This window comes from Natator depressus, chromosome 7, assembly GCF_965152275.1.
Source record: "Natator depressus isolate rNatDep1 chromosome 7, rNatDep2.hap1, whole genome shotgun sequence".
Classification (NCBI taxonomy): Eukaryota; Metazoa; Chordata; order Testudines; family Cheloniidae; genus Natator; species Natator depressus.
The window spans coordinates 20718673-20736884 of NC_134240.1; the positions used below are offsets into that span (position 1 = coordinate 20718673).

At 42.4% G+C, this 18212-nt stretch overlaps 1 protein-coding gene across 1 annotated transcript in view; it reads left to right on the forward strand.

Annotated features, from left to right (window-relative positions):
* Positions 1-10301, forward strand: part of UROC1 (urocanate hydratase 1) — a 66286-nt gene extending 55985 nt beyond the window's left edge. The window contains exons 19-20 of the mRNA XM_074957625.1: positions 7573-7672; positions 10062-10301. Of these exons, the coding sequence (XP_074813726.1) occupies positions 7573-7672; positions 10062-10202 (241 nt within the window). The 3' untranslated portion in view covers positions 10203-10301. The remainder of the gene's footprint in view (positions 1-7572; positions 7673-10061) is intronic.
* Positions 10302-18212: the final 7911 nt, after the last annotated feature.

Sequence of the window (18212 nt, forward strand, 5' to 3'; positions counted from 1 at the left end):
TCCAGTTGACGTGTGTGTGTGTGCGCGCGTGCACGCATGTGTGAGAAAGAGAGAGAAGAGTCAACATTTGCTACTGCGGCAGCAAAAGGCCATGTTCATGGGAAAAATGGAGGTTTAGGGAAGGGAAGCTCAAAGTGTATATTATAGGTTGAAGAGTGGTGTTATATGATGCTTTTTTAATTAATGTCCATATGTCAAGAAAAAGTGTTTTAGACATTGGCCATAGCACTATTTGGGAAACTTAATTTGCCAAACAAGGACAGACTGGCTTAGTCTTTTTGAACAGACCCCACTTCCAACATTGTCTTCACACATGAAGAGCCAGAGTGTTAGTGGATGGATTGTGTTTAGGTTTCCCCTTAAGCTGCATTTAAATCTGTGACCTTAGGACCCCAATATAACATGCCCATGTGCTAAAGTGCAACAAAGGGTTATTGATACAAAACAGCTCAGGTGCCAGCAAACTTTTTTCCGTCCTTCTTCATTCAGTTCTTCGCTCCTCTTCCCTTGCTCAGGCCTGGCAGGATAAAAGGCAGCAGCAATGCAAGGACTGGTTTGAACAACAGCCCCCTTGTCGCATTACACGCTGAACCTGCAGGGATTTCTAAAGTGAGAAGCAGAACAAGATGATTGCCATAGAGAGAGATGGGGATGTATATTTTCAAGAGAATTCTCAGAGGTCACATTCTGATCTTGGTTACACCAGTGTAAATCCACAGTAACTCCACTAACAACTTACTCTGGACTGGCACTTATCTCAGATCAGAATATAGTAGCTGCCTAAGATGACTTTCATCATGTAATCTAAGCACCATGGATAGAAATGCCTAGCTAGGTGGAAGCATGGCTAATAAAATATTAAGAGAGTGCGTTTTTGCTTTGTTTTGTATGATTGTTCAGACTACTCAAGGATGGTTCAGATGACTCATTTCTAGCAGATTTCCATTAATAAAAGACAGAGAAGTTGGAAGAACAAACGAATGACGATCAGGCTTCCTGTTTCAGGGCATAGGATGATCACCACTTACAATCTGGAAAAAAGTACTTCCCCCTACCTGTGCACACGTGAGTGTGTTGTTAGAGCTTTGTGCCTTCTCATGTTAAACAATGCCAGAAAAAAATATACTAAACTAAATCATGGCTCTTTAACCTAGACCTTGATCCAGCAAAGCACTTTAACATGTGAGAAATCCCAATGACTTCAGTGGGCCTACTCAAGCGCTTAAAGTTAAGCACGTGCTTAAGTGCTTTGGTGGATGGGACTCTATGTACTGTGATGATGGGTGCTCTGTAAATGTTGCAGTAGAGAGACAGATTGTTACGGTATGATATAGCAATTTGTTACAGCTTTTCTATTATTGTTGAGGGCTGCATTGTTTTCAGTTACACCAATGTAAATCTGGAATCACTCCATCAACTGCAATGTCAGGTTCACACTGGTGTAGCTTCAAGCAGAATTTAAGCCTTGGCTGTTTCTTTAGGCATCCTATGGCTCATTTATAAGAAGCAGAAAATTTAGTTTTTAAAAGTGTTTAAGAATAGTTTTCTTCAAAATATAGCAAAAAAACTGTCCTCTTTCCATGAATCTCCATGTTCGTGGCATGAGCTTCCAGCAAACACAGCTAGAGGGCGGTATTTAGGGCCAACTGGGCCCATCTGCAAACGACTTACTGCAAAACTTGTGCACTTGAGTATTCTGGGTATACAGTTGTTACATAAATCTACTGGGTTTATTACTGATTATTAATAAAACAAAATTACATCATTACTCATACCATTAAGTTTGGCTTGCCTTACCCACCCAAGCAGTCCCATGGTATTGCTTGGGTGAGTCAGGTGAGGAGCTGTAGGACGTTAAATGTGACAGCGTTTTCTGATTGACCCTCTAGTTCGCAAGTTTAAGGTGGTTGCCTGTAGCCTAGGGGTGTCTGATCAAGGATTTCAAATCTGTGAAAGAAAAATGATAATACTGCTTTGCTGTCATTTATTTTTCCCAAGCTCTGTAGGACAGTGTCTGACATTTCACTAGATGTCCCTTTCCCCCCGAGGCCACTGCAGTAGGCTGCTAGTTTCGATGAAATCTCAGCCAGGCCCATGACTTTAAGAGCAGGAAAGTCTATTGGCATGGGGAATGCTGGTCACCAAGACTGCAAGTCTAACGTATGCTAGCAAGTCTGGAAACTACAGCTAAAAATGTAGTGTGAGGGGCATGAAGTTACTGGTGCTTCGGCTGGTTGCATTGTCTCTAGGCTATTGTCCAGTGGAACAGCATGTTGCTGAGAGGGGCACAGCTTTTGCTGTTAAATGCTGTAAAGAACCCACTCTCCTTCCAACATGTTACAGAACAACTGTACAGAGAACCAGAATTAAAGAGCTTGCAACAGATGTTATCCATAGAGGCACTGACTATTATGTGGCCTTATTAATTAGAGCTAAAACAATCTCCCATTCTGGTTGGTCAGATCATTCTGTCTGCATTATTCTAACTCTAGTGATTTCAATGGAGTTATTACTGACTTACACCTGGGTGAGATCAGAATCGGGGCCATAGTCTTGAGAAAGTCAGACACACAGGGTGAAATCGTGGCCCTGTTGAAGTCAATTAGAGTTTTGCCATTGACTTCAGTGGGGCCAGGATTTCGTCCATAATGTCCGTTAATTATAATGGAGGATATGTCTCTAAATCCTCAAAACTGCTCTGATGATCTCAACTGTAGGCTGTAGAGATGGAAAACAACTAGATCCTGAGTGAATAATTCATAATGAGTCATTTCTGTGCTGAATTTAGCCTTTTTAGACAGCTGCTGGAAAATCTGCCGAAAGATCACTATGTCCATGAATGTATTTGTTATTTAAATGTATTTGTCTTTAGGAATTGTTTATTCTATGCATTGATTGTGACTGTTCAAACTTCAAGTGATAGAAAAGACTATCTAGTCCAGTAGTTCCCAATTTTTTTTTCTGCAAATGACCCCTTTGGCACCTGCCTAAACGCCCTGGACCCCTTTCGTTTTTTATACGTCAGTTTCATGTTGGCCTTTACACTTCATTTTATCTGTATTTCTGTTTCTCCTAAATGGGGGTATTACTTTCCTGTCTTGTAGAAGTGACATGAGTCTTGACATCTGTGGCAAAAAAAGTACTTCTAAAAAACCCTCACAGGGAGCGTGTGGTCCTGAATGGTACTATTGGAATGCCCCTGCCAGGCTGGGAATACCTCCACCAGTGCGACCTCTCACGCTGTTTGGAGGATGCCATTTTGAGAACAAAATGGCCATCCTCCATGCAGCAAAAGTGCCAGAACACAGTTCTGGCCCTGGCTCAAGGGACAAACCCCTGTATAACCCATGGTGGACCCCATTTTGGGAATCTAGTCCTACTACTTTTGCTTGAAGAGCGCATGGGCCAGATTGGGATCTCAGTTACACTAATGTAAATCTGGAGTAACTCCACTGACTTAAGTGGATTTACACCAGTGAGTAGAATGTGTGTCAGAATGTAATACAAAGGGGGTGCTTGCAAAATTAATCAGAAAATTAGCAAATGGAAGTTTACTGGAATCCAAATATTCATGGAAAGGCAGGTACTGGTAACCCAGCCTACCAACTGCCATGGATGATTTGGGGTTGGGTATTTGGTACAGTACCTGACGGGCTCATTGTTGCTCACTTTACTCATGGGGGTAGACTTGGCCCTCTGTGATGAAAGGGTTTGGCTTCCACAAAGAACGTTGGAATTGAAAATTGGGCCTGTCCTTGCACAAGCCTTAATAAGCCACTATGCTGAGATGTCGTAACAATATCATGTTATTAGATGCTGCAGTCGGAGAGCTTTCTAAAAGCCTTAGCACTGCAGTGGTTCTGTTCTGTTTACCTGTATACCACCCAGTCTAGTTGAAGCTGCATCCTCCTTGCATTTGCTTCTTGGGAGAAAGGGAGGGATAATAGGAAGTTTTTCCTAAAAAAAGATACAGTCCCCAGCCATTACAAATATATTTGATTTCCTTGCCCTACAGAGCCAGATGCTCTTTGGTCCTCCGTTTTCATCCAGCAATGTTGCACTTCAGCAACTGAGAACCTGTGTTGCATTGTAAAGACTGCTGGGGACATGAGAAGTCAGCTGGCCCTGCAATACACAAATCTCCTTGTGCATGGTGAAAATTAGCCACCTCATCTCCTTGATCTCAGTCGATGTAGGCTTTTCATCTGTGTGATTTATTTTTCCTCTTTCATTTCCCTGATAACTGATAAAGGAGTGTATGTATATACGTATGTTAGGAAGAAATCAACTTGACATTGGAATGTTGCTGTTTAGAGAATTCAGAAAAGAGGATCACAGTTTATTTGGCAGCCAGCCTTCGCAGTAGATGTTTTGTTTTCACCAGCATTGTTGACAAATCTGATGCTTCTTCCTTATACGGCTCAAGAAATGTTTTTCTTCCATTTTGATTCACTAAGTTATAACCTTGTAACACAAGCAAAAAACAGGATTTGTATTTATTTAGCTGGATCTGCATCACATGCACTGTTGATGTGGGTACAGAATAACTCAGGCTTGGCCATAATTATAGCAACTGAATGTCATTGATTTCTCGAGGCCTGTTCATTTGCACTGGAATATATATTAGCATGAGGTCTGTGTAACTGTAGTGACAAAAAAGCAGAGGTAATTTAAACATTGAACTACACAGTTGACAGTGTGACATCTTGATTGTGAGAGGGGCCTGGTTTTCTTTGATCACCTTACGAGGAGGCATCTGGAAATTATAGGAGGTAGCTTAGGTCAAAATGCCACATGTTTCTTTAATTACTTGAAAATATTACCCAATGCTAATGAAGGCAGAGTACTCTCCTTTAAAAGTGAGAGGTTTTGTTGGCAAAGCCATCCTAACAAACATGACTTGTTTGGGGTTTAATTTATGGGTGTCTTTTTAGATGGTAGGCCAGATTCTAACTGGCTATTCTGGATGTACATTGGTGTAATTCCATTGAAATCAGTGAAGTTGCTTTGGATTTACTTGAGTATTATTGAGATCAGGAATCTAGCGCTTAACCTCCACGCTTCAAAGAATCGTCTTTGAGATGTTGGGCTCAGAGGAGATCTTTTGCCATTAAAAAACATTTCTGCAAGTGTTTTGCCAAAGAGACTATTTTACAAAACAAAACAAAACAAAAAAACTAGAGATCTAATTTTCTTACTGTTCTATATTAGTAGTGGGATGATCTGAGATAATAAACCAGGTCCTGATCTCATTTATACTGGAGTAACTGCATAGAAATTAACAGGAGTTACACTAGGTTTACATGGGTGTACTTGAGAGCAGAATTTGGAATTCTGGCTAGGTTATCAGTCACACTCAGTGGACCAAAGACAAGGTGGGTGAGGTAATGTCTTTTATTGGACCAACTTCTGTTGGTGAGAGAGAAGCTTTCAAGCTTACACAGAGCTCTTCTTCTGGTCTGGGAAATGTTCTCAGAGTGTCACAGCTAAATGCAAGGTGGAAGATGAAGTGAGCTGTAGCTCAAGAAAGCTTATGCTCAAATAAATTGGTTAGTCTCTAAGGTGCCACTAGTACTCCTTTTCTTTTTGCGAATACAGACTAACACGGCTGCTGCTCTGAAACCTGTCATTTAGCATAAGTAGTTAACACACATTTCAAGGGACCATTCAAGGTGAAGTGGCCTGTTAACACCCCTCCAGTCATAGGGAGGAAAAGAACAGAGAGAAAAGGGGGAGAGTGAAGGAAGCAGCTGTGGGGTTATACATAAGGCTACGTTTTAGTCATGGGTATTTTTAGTAAAAGCCATGAACAGGTCATGGGCAGTAAACAAAAATTCACGGCCCATAACCTGTCCATGACTTGTACTGTATACCCCTGACTAAATCTTGGGGAGGGGGCAGCCCAGGGGTGCCACGGATGCTTATGGGGCGGGCGGCCCAGGGGGTGCTGTGGGTGCTTGGGGTGGGCGGTCCGGGGGTGCTGCGGTTGCTCAGAGGGGGTGGGGTGGGGCTGGCAGGCTCCCTCCCCAGCTCCTTGTAGCTCCCCAGAAGCGTCGACGTGTCCCTCTCTTAGCTCCGTACCCTGCCCCTGCCCCTGCCCCTGCCCCAAGCGCCAGCTCCGCGGCTCCCACTGGCTGGGAACCATGGCCAATGGGAGCTGTGGGGATGGTGCCTGAGGGTGGAGGCAGCGCACAGAGCTAGGAGCTGAGGGAGGGACATGTTGCCGCTTCTGGGGAGTCCCCCAAGGTAAGCACTGACCAGAGCCCTCACCCCCTCCCACACCTCAACCCTGAGCCCACTCCCACTCCCACATGCACCCAAACTCCTGCTGCTGCTGGGGGTGGGGCTGGCCTGAGACTGCCCCAGCAGCGGCTGGTGCAGCTGGCCCAGGAGTTGCCCGAGCTGCTCAGGTGGCCCCCTGGCCAGCTGCACCGACCAGTGCAGAAGTCATAGAGATCCTGGAAAGTCCCGGAATCTGTGACTTTCATGACCTCCATGACAAACTTGCTGCCTTAGTTATCGATTATTGTAGGAGGCCATAAATCCAGTGCCTTTATTCAGTCCTTTCCTCCATATGACTGGAGAGGTGTTCACAGGCCACTTCACCTTGAATGGACCCTTGAAATATATTTTAACGCCTTATGCTAAACAAACCGTTCCACCTTGTATTTAGCTGTGACACTCTGATTATGGGAGTATGAATAGGTCGGTTGGTCTGTCTGTCTAGATCAGGGATCTCAAACTTGAATCACCATGAGGGCCACATGAGGGCAAGTACATTGGCCCGAGGGCCGCATCACTGACCCCCGCCCCCGCCCGTGCTGCCCCTAGCCCCGCCCCCACTCCACCCCTTCCAAGAGGCCCCGCCCCACCCCATCTCTTCTCCACCTCCTCCCCCCTCCCTCCTGGAAAGTGCTAAGTGCCGCCAAACAGCTGTTTGGTGGTGGGAAGCGCCTGCAGGTAGGCAGAGGAGCGGGGATGTGGCGTGCTGGGGGGAGGGGAGTCTGGAGGGCTGCAGGAAATAACCCCGTAGGCCACGTGTTTGAGATCCCTCATCTAGATACCAACATAACCCCCATCACCATACTATCTGAATGCTAGACCTGAATGTAGCAAACGTGAAAGGCTTAACCTTTAAGAAGCCCTGTGACTTTAGCTCTTTAATCATCAGGAATGCTGGCATTTCTGTATTTGGTTTTTTGTTTTTTTTTTAAATAAAGCAAGTGCTATGTGGAACATACTGTTCTCAGGAGACTTACAGCAGGCTTAGCTTCTGGCACTGCCACTTGGGTCAGGAATGGGTTTGCTGGCTGATAGTGTGGGAAAGTACAGAATGGGCTTCCTACCCTTTTCTACACTAGGACTTTGGTTTCTTGTACTGCTAGCTTTCCATCTTTTAAGTACAAAGACTCACTGATGGCGTCCTGTATCCAATTTCAGCAATACTATCCAGGCCTAATTTAGATTTTCTCTTTCCCCCGGTGCATCTGATTGGAGGGATACCTTATAGGATTGGTTTGTATCATTTTAAAAAAAAAACTTTTTTTAAATGTAAATACTTGTATTTTAAAGGGGCGAAGTGATAAATGGAGGATTTGGCCTTGTTCTGGATGGATCAGCAGAGGCTGAGAAACAAGCTAAGATGATGCTCAGCTGGGATGTTTCCAATGGAGTAAGCAAAATCTGCCTTCTGTTTTGACTTGAAATATTGCTTTTCGTCTTCAAAACATAAAAAATGCTTGGTGTCCCAGGAATATGCAAGCTGTACCATGAAATAGGCAGAGTAACTAACTCTGCTAACTATTCTCTGATATGTACAATTTGTGGGCCTGATCCAAACCCCATTGAAGTCAGCGGGAGTCTTTCTATCAACTTTAGTCAACTTCAATGGGCTTTGGGGTCAGACCCTAAAAAAGAGACCCAATAAATGTAGGGCTTTGGGACCGTATCCTGGGAGGTCCAGAGCACCCTCAACCCCCACTGAATTCCCAATGCATAAAAGGCCTGTTTATCTCCAATTTGTATCAATGAGAGTTTTTCCAATATTGTCAGTGGGAAAAGGAGCAACCTCAAGATACCTTTACATTAGGCACCTGTGGCCACTTTTATTCCTGGGTACATGCCACATGTCCCTCAGTCTAGAGTTTAGTACTAAGTGCTAGTTATGTGCAAACACAAATCAGTTTATTTATTTGAACTGCAATGGCCTATGAGCTTGGGTTGAGTTTCCTTGGCCTGAGGGAGAGTGTAACACATACTAACACAGAGTGTTTGTCCTCCATTAGTACCTAGACCAATATGGGTTTATTCTCATGCTTGGGCTACTAGAGGTGGTAATTTAGATCAAGCAGGAGTAGCTCAGGCTTTTTAGATCCAGAGGTCCTGGGTTCAATTTCTGTAGACAACTCCCCACAGTGGCATAATCACATACAGCAAAATTATAAAGGACAAAATTTGTTGCGTTTTAGGAAGACTTTGCCTATTCATAATTACTTGATGTGTCTCAGACCAACTGAGGTGATTGCTTGCCAATTCTGGTGTGGTCTGTTTTTGTTTTATTTCTCAAAAGAATTTGGTGAAGACAGTTTCCTTCCTTGCATTAGATCTGAAAACGGGTTCTCTCCAGAGAACGTGGTACAAAAAACAGTAGGAGGAACAATCCACATGCACTCCCTGAACGAGATCTGATAGAACAGATAAATCATTGAGGAAGAAGGAAGAAGATTAAATTAATCTCTAGATTTGAGTAATGGAGGCCGCTGCTTAACAAGCATAATTTATCAGAGACAGCCTATAAAACAAGAGTCTGGTAGAAGATTTACTTGCAATGTGATTTATTGCATGCAATAGTACAACTCTCAGTGCACTGTTTAAAAAAGACAATCTTAGAATATTGCCTATATTCCTACATCCAAAAATGGAAAGAAATTGGACAGTACACTAGAAAATACACTGCCAGGAATAATCCTTTATATGCAGGGGACATTGACTAGTAGTTCTTTTATTTTTATAATCCTCAAAATGTATTCGTTCTAAATTGATCACGTGCTTAAGTACTTTGCTGAACTGGGATCTTAAGCATTTGCCTATTTTAACAGCTTTGAGTCTGACCAAATACTTCAAACACTGATTTGTAATGCATAACAAAATAATATTTCTAGGCCCATTGCACCTTGGATTGTGCCTGTGTAAAGACTGAGTAAGGAGCTCAGGATTTGGCCGGTGATGTTTGTGTTAAATGACATAATGGATACATGATATAATAAATTAATACTTGAGAATAGTTATATAGCACCAATACACTCGTGATGAGGCTAAACCAGCAAGTTCAGATCTATGTCTGACCTTCTCCAAAGTTCAAGGAGGTTTGGATCTGTCCTCCTTCAGACCTATTTTACAAATAAATCTGAATCTGAATCTTAGCATTTCTTGTAAAGTTTTAGGAGGGGTTTCATCTGGTCTGTGGTTTGGGCATAACTTTGCCATAGACATTCTGAGCCTTCCAGTTCTAGAGACTATGGGCTGAATTCTGCTGGTGTAAATGGCTACCACTCCATTTACTTTAGAGGAGCTAGAAGAGAGTTTGGCCCCTTGGTTTCAAATCTTACCTGGGGTTCAATTTGAAAATATGTGCAGTGATCTCAGCGTCCTTCCATGTAACTCTTTGTCCCATGATAAAATCAGTGATTGGTTAAGACAGACTTCGGTCTGAAACAGCAGCTAGTTTTGCAGATCTGGATTGAGATGCATTAATTTTTCCTTGTGAGGGACTTTTGCAAAACATCTTTTTACAGTGTGCCTTGCTCTAGCCAGGGCTATCAGCCCCTAATTTTTAACTGGACTGAAATACATCAAAACCATCCAAAAACTTTTTAAAAAAAAATGCTTAGGGTGAAAGAGCAAATGATTTCTTACATTGGTAAAGAAACCGGGAACTAGCATGAGTTTGGTAGATTTGTTATAATTAAATTGTGTGCGTGTGTATGGGGAGAGGTGAGATGTGGGGAGTTACAGTTGCATTTTTACATCTATTTACTTTCACTATGTTTGTGATCTGACAGGTAGCTAGACGCTGTTGGTCGGGCAACAGCAATGCCTATGAAACAATCTGCCAAGCGATGGAGGAGACTGGTAAATTAAAGGTGACTCTCCCACACAAGGTGGTAGACGAAAGCATTTTGGAGCAAGCCCTGCATTGTTAATTGCATTCTGAATTCATCGTGCTCCTTTCAGACACACTTTGAAGTTGATTTCTTGTTACCCAACCTCACTCTCTGGTAAGATAATAAATGCATTGCAAGTGTCTCTCCCATGTGAGCAGTTCTTTTCCTTCATCATTAGCAGGGTACTGCAGAAGCTCCCTACATTTAGGGTCTGATCTAAACTCCATTGAAATAATTGGGAGTTTTTCCATTGTCTTCATTAAGACTACTCCTGGAGGAAGATACTATTCAGTGTGAATAAGGGTATTGGAATCGGGGCCTAACAAATTAAGCTACATAAAAAACATCCATTCCTGTCTGACTGTTCAGAAATCTCAGACGTCCTTTAGTCTAGTGCAGGGATACACAGACCTCAGTGGTTCAGTAGCCAAATGAGTGATCAACATTGCCCTAAAGAGCCAGTCGTGTGAATTCATTGTTTCATTGGCTATTTGTATATATATATATATATATATATATTGACCAAGTGTTGTTGTTTTATCAATTACAATTGGTTAATAACATAGTAAAGGCATCCTGATTGATTAATAACTTAGATTGGTTAATAATTAAGTCACGCAGTGTTTTAATATTGTGCTGCAAAGAGTTGCAGGAGACACATTAAAGTGCCACTTGCAGCTCAGGAGCCTCAGTCTGAGTATCACTGGTCTAGTGGGTTGAGTATGGAGTTAGGGATCAGGAGTTCTCAGTTCTACCTTGTTCTACCACTGTCTCACTCCACTGCCTTAGGCAAATCACTTCACATCTTTGTGAAGTAAATTCTGCCGTTATAAGCACGTTCATCTCCCATTGGCTTTGGCTGGACTTGTGTCTGTTTATGGCAAGGCTGGATATGGTATTCTGTGCCTCAATTTCTCCACATGTAAAATGGGGATAAAAACACTCACCTCCTAGGACATTTGAGAATGAATGAATGTTTTCACAATGCTTTGGAAAGGAAGCGCACTATCTACATACTCTGTATGATTGTCCAGGAGCTGCAAGGCAGGGGGAAGATGTACACCTTGCAGAAACATGGATACTGCCCTTCTTTGGCTCACAGTGAGGGGAAAAGAATCTGACTAACCCTGCTTTTTCCTGGCATAAAATATCTGCAGCTACTAATTGGTTAATTTTTATATATAAATTGTGCCCTCCTGTTATGTAGCTTCATTTCTCCATGTTGAAGACATATTGTCAGCCTTTGTCATTCCTGTTGCTACTCTGCACCCAAATCCTTAGACCTTTGTTTGCAAGTGTCATCGCCTGCAATCTGAATGTACCAAACACATGGTATGTCGTTCCAAAGCAATTCCTGTCCATTCCCTTCAGCCTCACAGACTGAAAATTCAAAGGGAAGAATGACTTTGTACTGAGAGTAAATTGACGTATCCATAATTGCAGCTGGCATTTCTGATCCTTGTGTAGATGGCAGCCATTTTGCTAAAAGCGTAAGAGATATTTTGTGAAACTGTGTCCTGGCAATAGCTTTTGGTAAGAGATGAAACCTATTACTATCTTGCTTTTAATATGGTTTAACCACAAAGGCCTGATTAAAGTTGTATCGGGATCAAGACCAATATGTTTAACAGTTAAGGCCAAGATTTTAAATAATAGTTCCTGAATCCACAGTGTTTTTTTTTTGCGGGGGGGGAGGAGGGGGTATTGTGACAAATTTTCTAATTCAATGAAAAAATGGGGAAAACATGCATATCCCCCCTCCTATTTTTAGACCAGCTGTAATACACACACAAACACACACACACACACTTCACACGCACAGGTGAACTGCTCAGAGTATAGTATTGTATTAGTACATGGTATTTCCCAATTATTTTTACTGTTAGATATTACCAGCCCCAGCCAATTGAACAGTTATTAAGATTTTAGCTGCTGGTGATATTATTGATTAAGCTGCTCACAGGACATTGAAACCCTTAGCTTTTGTCAAAGTCCCCATTTGAGAACATTTCTGAGTGGACACCAGTTTCTTCAATTTTTGTTTACATTCCCTTCTATTTCCTAATGTATTAACAATGATTTCATGATTGATGGCTCTCAGCTCCATTAGAGTTCTCACACACGCAGTCTGAATGTGGACAAGGGGTTTTAACATCTCATTTAGCAGTTGCAGAGTTAGACCATTTCTTATCTGGCAGGCAACACCCCGAAAACCACTGGCAAAGTGTGTGTCTCATCCCCCTCTAGTGCTGGTCCACTAGAAGATGACAACCTTCTACTGGAATCAGTACATTAGCTCACATGGCATTAAAGGTTCCAACACTGCTGATGACCCATGTGGGTGTCAATGTGATGCCACATAATGGAATTTCTGAGGCAGGGATAGAATCCAATTCTCCAGGGCAGAGTTCAACTGCCTTACCTGTCAGATGAAGAACATAAGAATGGTCATACTGGGTTAGACCAATGGTCCATCTAGCTCAGTATCCTGACTTCCAACAGTGACCAGTGCCAGATGTTTCAAAGTGAATGAACAGAACGGGGCAATTATTGAGTGATCTATCCCCTGTCGTCCAGTCCCATCTTCTGGAAGTCAGAGGTTTAGGGATACCCAGAGCATGGGGTTGCATCCCTGACCATCTTGGCTAAGAGCCATTGATGGACCTATCCTCCATGAAGTTTCCTTTCTTTTTCCTATCCTTTCTGTTCCTGCAATCCCCTGCCTCATCAACCGTACACCTTCCAACTTCTGCAACAAATGAAGCAGACATCCTGCAAAAAACAGCCCTTTTCACTACACAACCCTGAGTCATCCCCAGCGCAGGTCTGATCCTGTGCACTGAATAAGGCAGGGGGCCTGTGGAAAAAAATACTATATAATATAATTCAAGACTGTATTATAATGCATGAGTAGAAGGGGGCAAATCAAATTGAACAGATAACCTTAATTCTGGCATTTCGTAACTTTTGAATATTTTGATTTTGCGCCCTTGACATTCTTTTAACATAGTTTTTTGTGTATCAGTATATGTTTCTTCTGTGCTGTTGGAATGCAGTTTAAGTTCAGCTTATCTGTGAGTAGTCCCAACTAGTTCCACAGCCAAAAACTAGAACTTGCTGATCGCCAGATTATAAATAAAAAAAGACTTGTCAAATTACTATAAGACTTGGGTGTGAAAACATGTTTGTGGAAAATATTCTTAGGCTGACTTTGGGTATTAAAATGACATGGGCTGAAGCCAAGCTATTCTGTTTTCCTGTGTATAGACAAGCAATTTGATATTTGCTATGAAACAAAGGAATTTGTAGTGCATCTACCTGCACCAGGGTTTGCCTGGAAAAAGGGTCACCTGAGATTTGCACAAAAGACAGAACACGGAGTCTCTTTAATTGAACAGAAAGCAATGCCAGAAACAGTGACTGGGAAAAGAACAAGGGGGGTAAGCACTAAATCATTTCAATAAAGTTAACATCAAGGCCAGGAAAATGTGTAAAACAGCTTCATGAGTTGTTGTGTGGGCCAAATTCAATGCCGGTCCAAAGTGGTGCAATTCCATTGAGTCTGACCCTGTGCGTACACCCATCCATCTGAAGGACTGTGATGGATTTGCTCTTTCATAATAGCTGTCTCCATTATCTGAGCAAATGAAGCCACTTATTAGATTGATGGAGGCCTTTTGTTCTGGTCTATACTCGAAGTTCTATCAGCATAGCTACATCGGTCAGCGGTATGAACAATAAGTACACATATCCAAACCAACATAGTCATGATGACATAACCCACAGCATGGATGCAGCTATGTTGATGAAAGAGGGCTTATGTCAATGTAGCTAACGTCGTTAGGGGAAGTAGTGTTCCTAGGTCAACAGAATATCTCCTTCTACTAGCATAGGCTGCGTCTACACTAGAAGGTGATGCCAGCATAGCTATGCCAGTATAGTCTCTCTAGTAGACATGGCCTTAGAAACTCTGAATCCTAAACTCTAGTCTCTTTTGTGTCTCTCAAGACAGACTTGGATTTTTAGAGCATTATCTCTATGGTCTTCTGCTCCCGCTGTAGTGAACACTATTGCTGTATGAGGTTCAAAATGATACAAAAAATTAAGACCATATTAAAAATTGTTTGAAGATCATCCAGTAGTTTTCTTTCATACAACCAACATTACTCTGCAGCAAAACCTAACCTTATAGACAGGATGGGCTTCCTTTCACACAGTAATTCTGTACAAAGCCAAATGTAGATTCCCTTACTACTTCTCTCCCATGCCCGCCAAAAACCATGCTGACAAAGGATTTGATGTAGCTTGATGTAATTGGAAGAAGCTATGCTCCTTGCATCCTAATCCTAGCATTAAGGTTATGTCATAATGTTTTGTTCTAATTATCAGTGACTTTGACTGAAAGGTTGGATTTTTATATATATAAAAATGAGTTTATTTCTTATGGGCTGCCATTAATTCCTCAATCTAGATGTGACTTTTGTATTTCCTATGATTGAGCTGCCTGCAGTGTTGAGTTCAGATTCAATTCAGTTCCTCTTCAGCCATGATGGACCTTTGTTGGGACTAGCATGTTCTTCAAACAAAGATTTATCATCCCATCCTCTATGGGTTTCCTGTGTTCTTTTTTGGGAGTTATATGTACTGTTTAAGACCATATCTTACTTTCCCTTTCTGCTTTGGGGCTAATGCACAATAAACCAGGTGAATGCCAACTCTCTGCACCTTATTAGTGTCTCAGGTGCCATTGTAAAGTACAGCATGCTCTCATTCAAGATTATAAGTTTTCTCCTGATCACATACCGTACTATTTACAGCTGTATAATCATAGAATCATAGAAGATTAGGGTTGGAAGAGACTTCAGGAGGTCATCTAGTCCAATCCCCGGCTCAAAGCAGGACCAACCCCAACTAAATCATCCCAGCCAGGACTTTGTCAACCTGGGCCTAAAAAAACCTCTAAGGATGGAGATTCCACCACCTCCCTAGGTAACGCATTCTAGTGCTTCACCACTCTCCTAATGGAATAGTTTTTCCCAATATCCAACCTAGACCTCCCCCACTGCAACTTGAGACCATTGCTCCTTGTTCTGTCATCTGCCACCACAGAGAACAGCCTAGCTCCATCCTCTTTGGGACCCTCCCCTCCCCCCACCCCCCCGCCTTCAGGTAGTTGAAGGCTGCTATCAAATCCCCCCTCACTCTTCTCTTCTGCAGACTAAATAAGCCCAGTTCCCTCAGCCTCTCCTCATAAGTCATGTGCCCCAGCCCCCTAATCATTTTCATTGCCCTCCGCTGGACTTTCTCCAATTTGTCCACATCCTTTCTGTAGTAGGGGGCCCAAAACTGGATGGATGCAATACTCCAGATGTGGCCTCACCAGTGCTGAATAGAGGGGAATAATCACTTCCCTCAATCTGCTGGCAGTGCTCCAATATGCCATTAGCCTTCTTGGCAACACGGGCACACTGTTGACTCATAGCCAGCTTCTCGTCCACTGTAATCCCCAGGTCCTTTTCTGCAGAACTGCTGCCTAGCCATTCGGTCCCCAGCCTGTAGCAGTGCATGGGATTCTTCCATCCTAAGTGCAGGACTCTGCACTTGTCCTTGTTGAACCGCATCAGATTTCTTTTGGCTCAATCCTCCAATTTGTCGAGGTCACTCTGTATCCTATCCCTACCCTCCAGCGTATCTACCTCTCCCCCCAGCTTAGTGTCACCTGCGAATTTGCTGATGGTGCAATCTATCCCCTCATCCAGATCATTAATGAAGATGTTGAACAAAACTGGACCCAGGACTGACCCCTGGGGCACTCCGCTTGATACCAGCTGCCAACTAGACATCGAGCCATTGATCACTGCCGGTTGAGCCTGATGATCTAGCCAGCTTTCTATCTACTTTAAAGTCCATTCATCTAAACCATATTTAATAAACTTGCTGGCAAGAATACAGTGGGAGACCATATCAACAGCTTTGCAAAAGTCAAGGTATATCACAACCACCACTTTCCCCATATCCACAGAGCCAGTTATCTCATCATAGAAGGCAATCAGGTTGGTCAGGCATGACTTGCCGTTGGTGAATCCATGTTGACTGTTCCTGATCACCTTCCTCTTCTCCAAGTGCTTCAAAATGGATTTCTTGAGGACCTGCTCCATGATTTTTCCAGGGATAGAGGTGAGGCTGACCGGTCTGTAGTTATACAATATACAGCTGTAAATACACACGTTAACCAAATGTCCTGGAAAGTGAAAATTGTGGTAGATCAAGATTGCTACATATTACAGAAGAACAATTGCCAGTTTACACATCCACAACATAAGTAGCTATCAGCCAAAATTGCCAATCTGTGCTTTGACCTATAGACATAATTATTTCTAAAATACTCCCATTGATTTAAACAAGAGTTGAATTGGGCCCAAAGTTAGCATCTTGATAGCTACTTCTTACAACATCATTACTACCTTTTGACTTCAAAGATATTTTTCTCAGTTTAATGGCATTGGGCGACTGTTTTATCATGAATAAATGCCCAGCAAATACATCAGTTCTTTGTACTGAAGGAATTTTTAAGATATCAATTTAACCTAATCCTCATGTGAAAATCCCCTGAGGAAAAAGGCTGCCTAAGGAAATCTTTATTATGAATATGTTAGATTCATTTTCATTATTTCGTACTAGTTATGTTCTGGTAGTGTGCTCAGTCTAGTACAACAGACAAAAAGAGACAGGGTCCCAGCCTCAAGGCTTTTATGATCTGGGCCTGATTCTGCAAACTCTCCCACGCTTATTCCTACCAGAGTCAATGGGCGCACGCATACCTCTGGGTGTAAGCGTTTGCAGGACCAGGCCATATGTCAACAAACAACAGTACCCAAACATAATCTCCATACAAGATTTATTGGTTGAGGATCAGACCTTCTTGCAATCAGTTTTAGTTAGGCTTGTCTATTTACTAATTAGCATGAGCAATGCAAGATGGCTGATGGAATAGTAATGAAAGGACTTAAATGAACCCATGAGTAATTCATCATATTTAATAATGTGATATATATGTAATTTTTACTAATTGTGATACATTTTGTACGTGTATAGCCCTTTCAGCTGAGGATCTCAAGGCATTTTACAAATGTGAACTAATTGAGCCTCATGATACCCTTGCCAGGGAGGTAAAGGAAACAGGTTTCCCATTACTCACCCCTAGGGTGAAGCAGTAGCTGATTAAGAGCATGCTGAAACCATATGCAAGTCTTGGGCAAAGGGTTTTTTTTCTGAGCTCATCTGAACCTCCTGCCTTGTCTTGCAGAGAAGCCAGAATTCTGAAGGTGTGATTGCTCAACCCCCTTCCATGGGGAGATTGATGTCATGTCTAGGATGATGTCTTCACTGTTGGAGAAATCTGTGAAGGGGAGAGTGCACTTATTCAAACACATATGTAGTCATAATAAAAGACACCCATGCAATGACTGACAGAGTAAATGAATTTCTGTAGCAATGTCCTTTATAAAGCTTGCCCCATTGTGAAAGTCCTTCCTTAACTACAAACAGCGTCTTCACGTTCTTCTCCTGGCATGGGAAAGACAAGGCTGCGTGTTCTGAAAAAGCTTATGCACAGTTATGGCTACAGGACATAAATCCACAACATGAGGGAGAATAATTAATTTGGGGCTTCAGTTTTTATATCTATCACTGTAGCTGAATTGGTGTTTCATTGAGATTGGTGAGGTCTGTTGTTCCAGAGAGCTTTCATAGCATCTCTCTGGTGTGTTGTACACAGGAGGGATTTTTGGTTTGGGTTTCTTCCTTAGCAATGACAGAGGCCTGGAATTTTGCTAACAATCTACCATGCTTCATTTCCCACTCTCCAAACACAGATACTCCCAACTTGTTGAGAAGGATTCTAGGCCACATGCTATCCAAGAGGCATTTCCTAAGCTAGGAAAAATGGTAATAAGAATTACCAACAGAAGCCATCCAAAACAATTAGATTGCCAGGGCCTTCAGTGATGGGACGGTGCAAAGGTGCCCTACCACACGGAAAGTATGAGT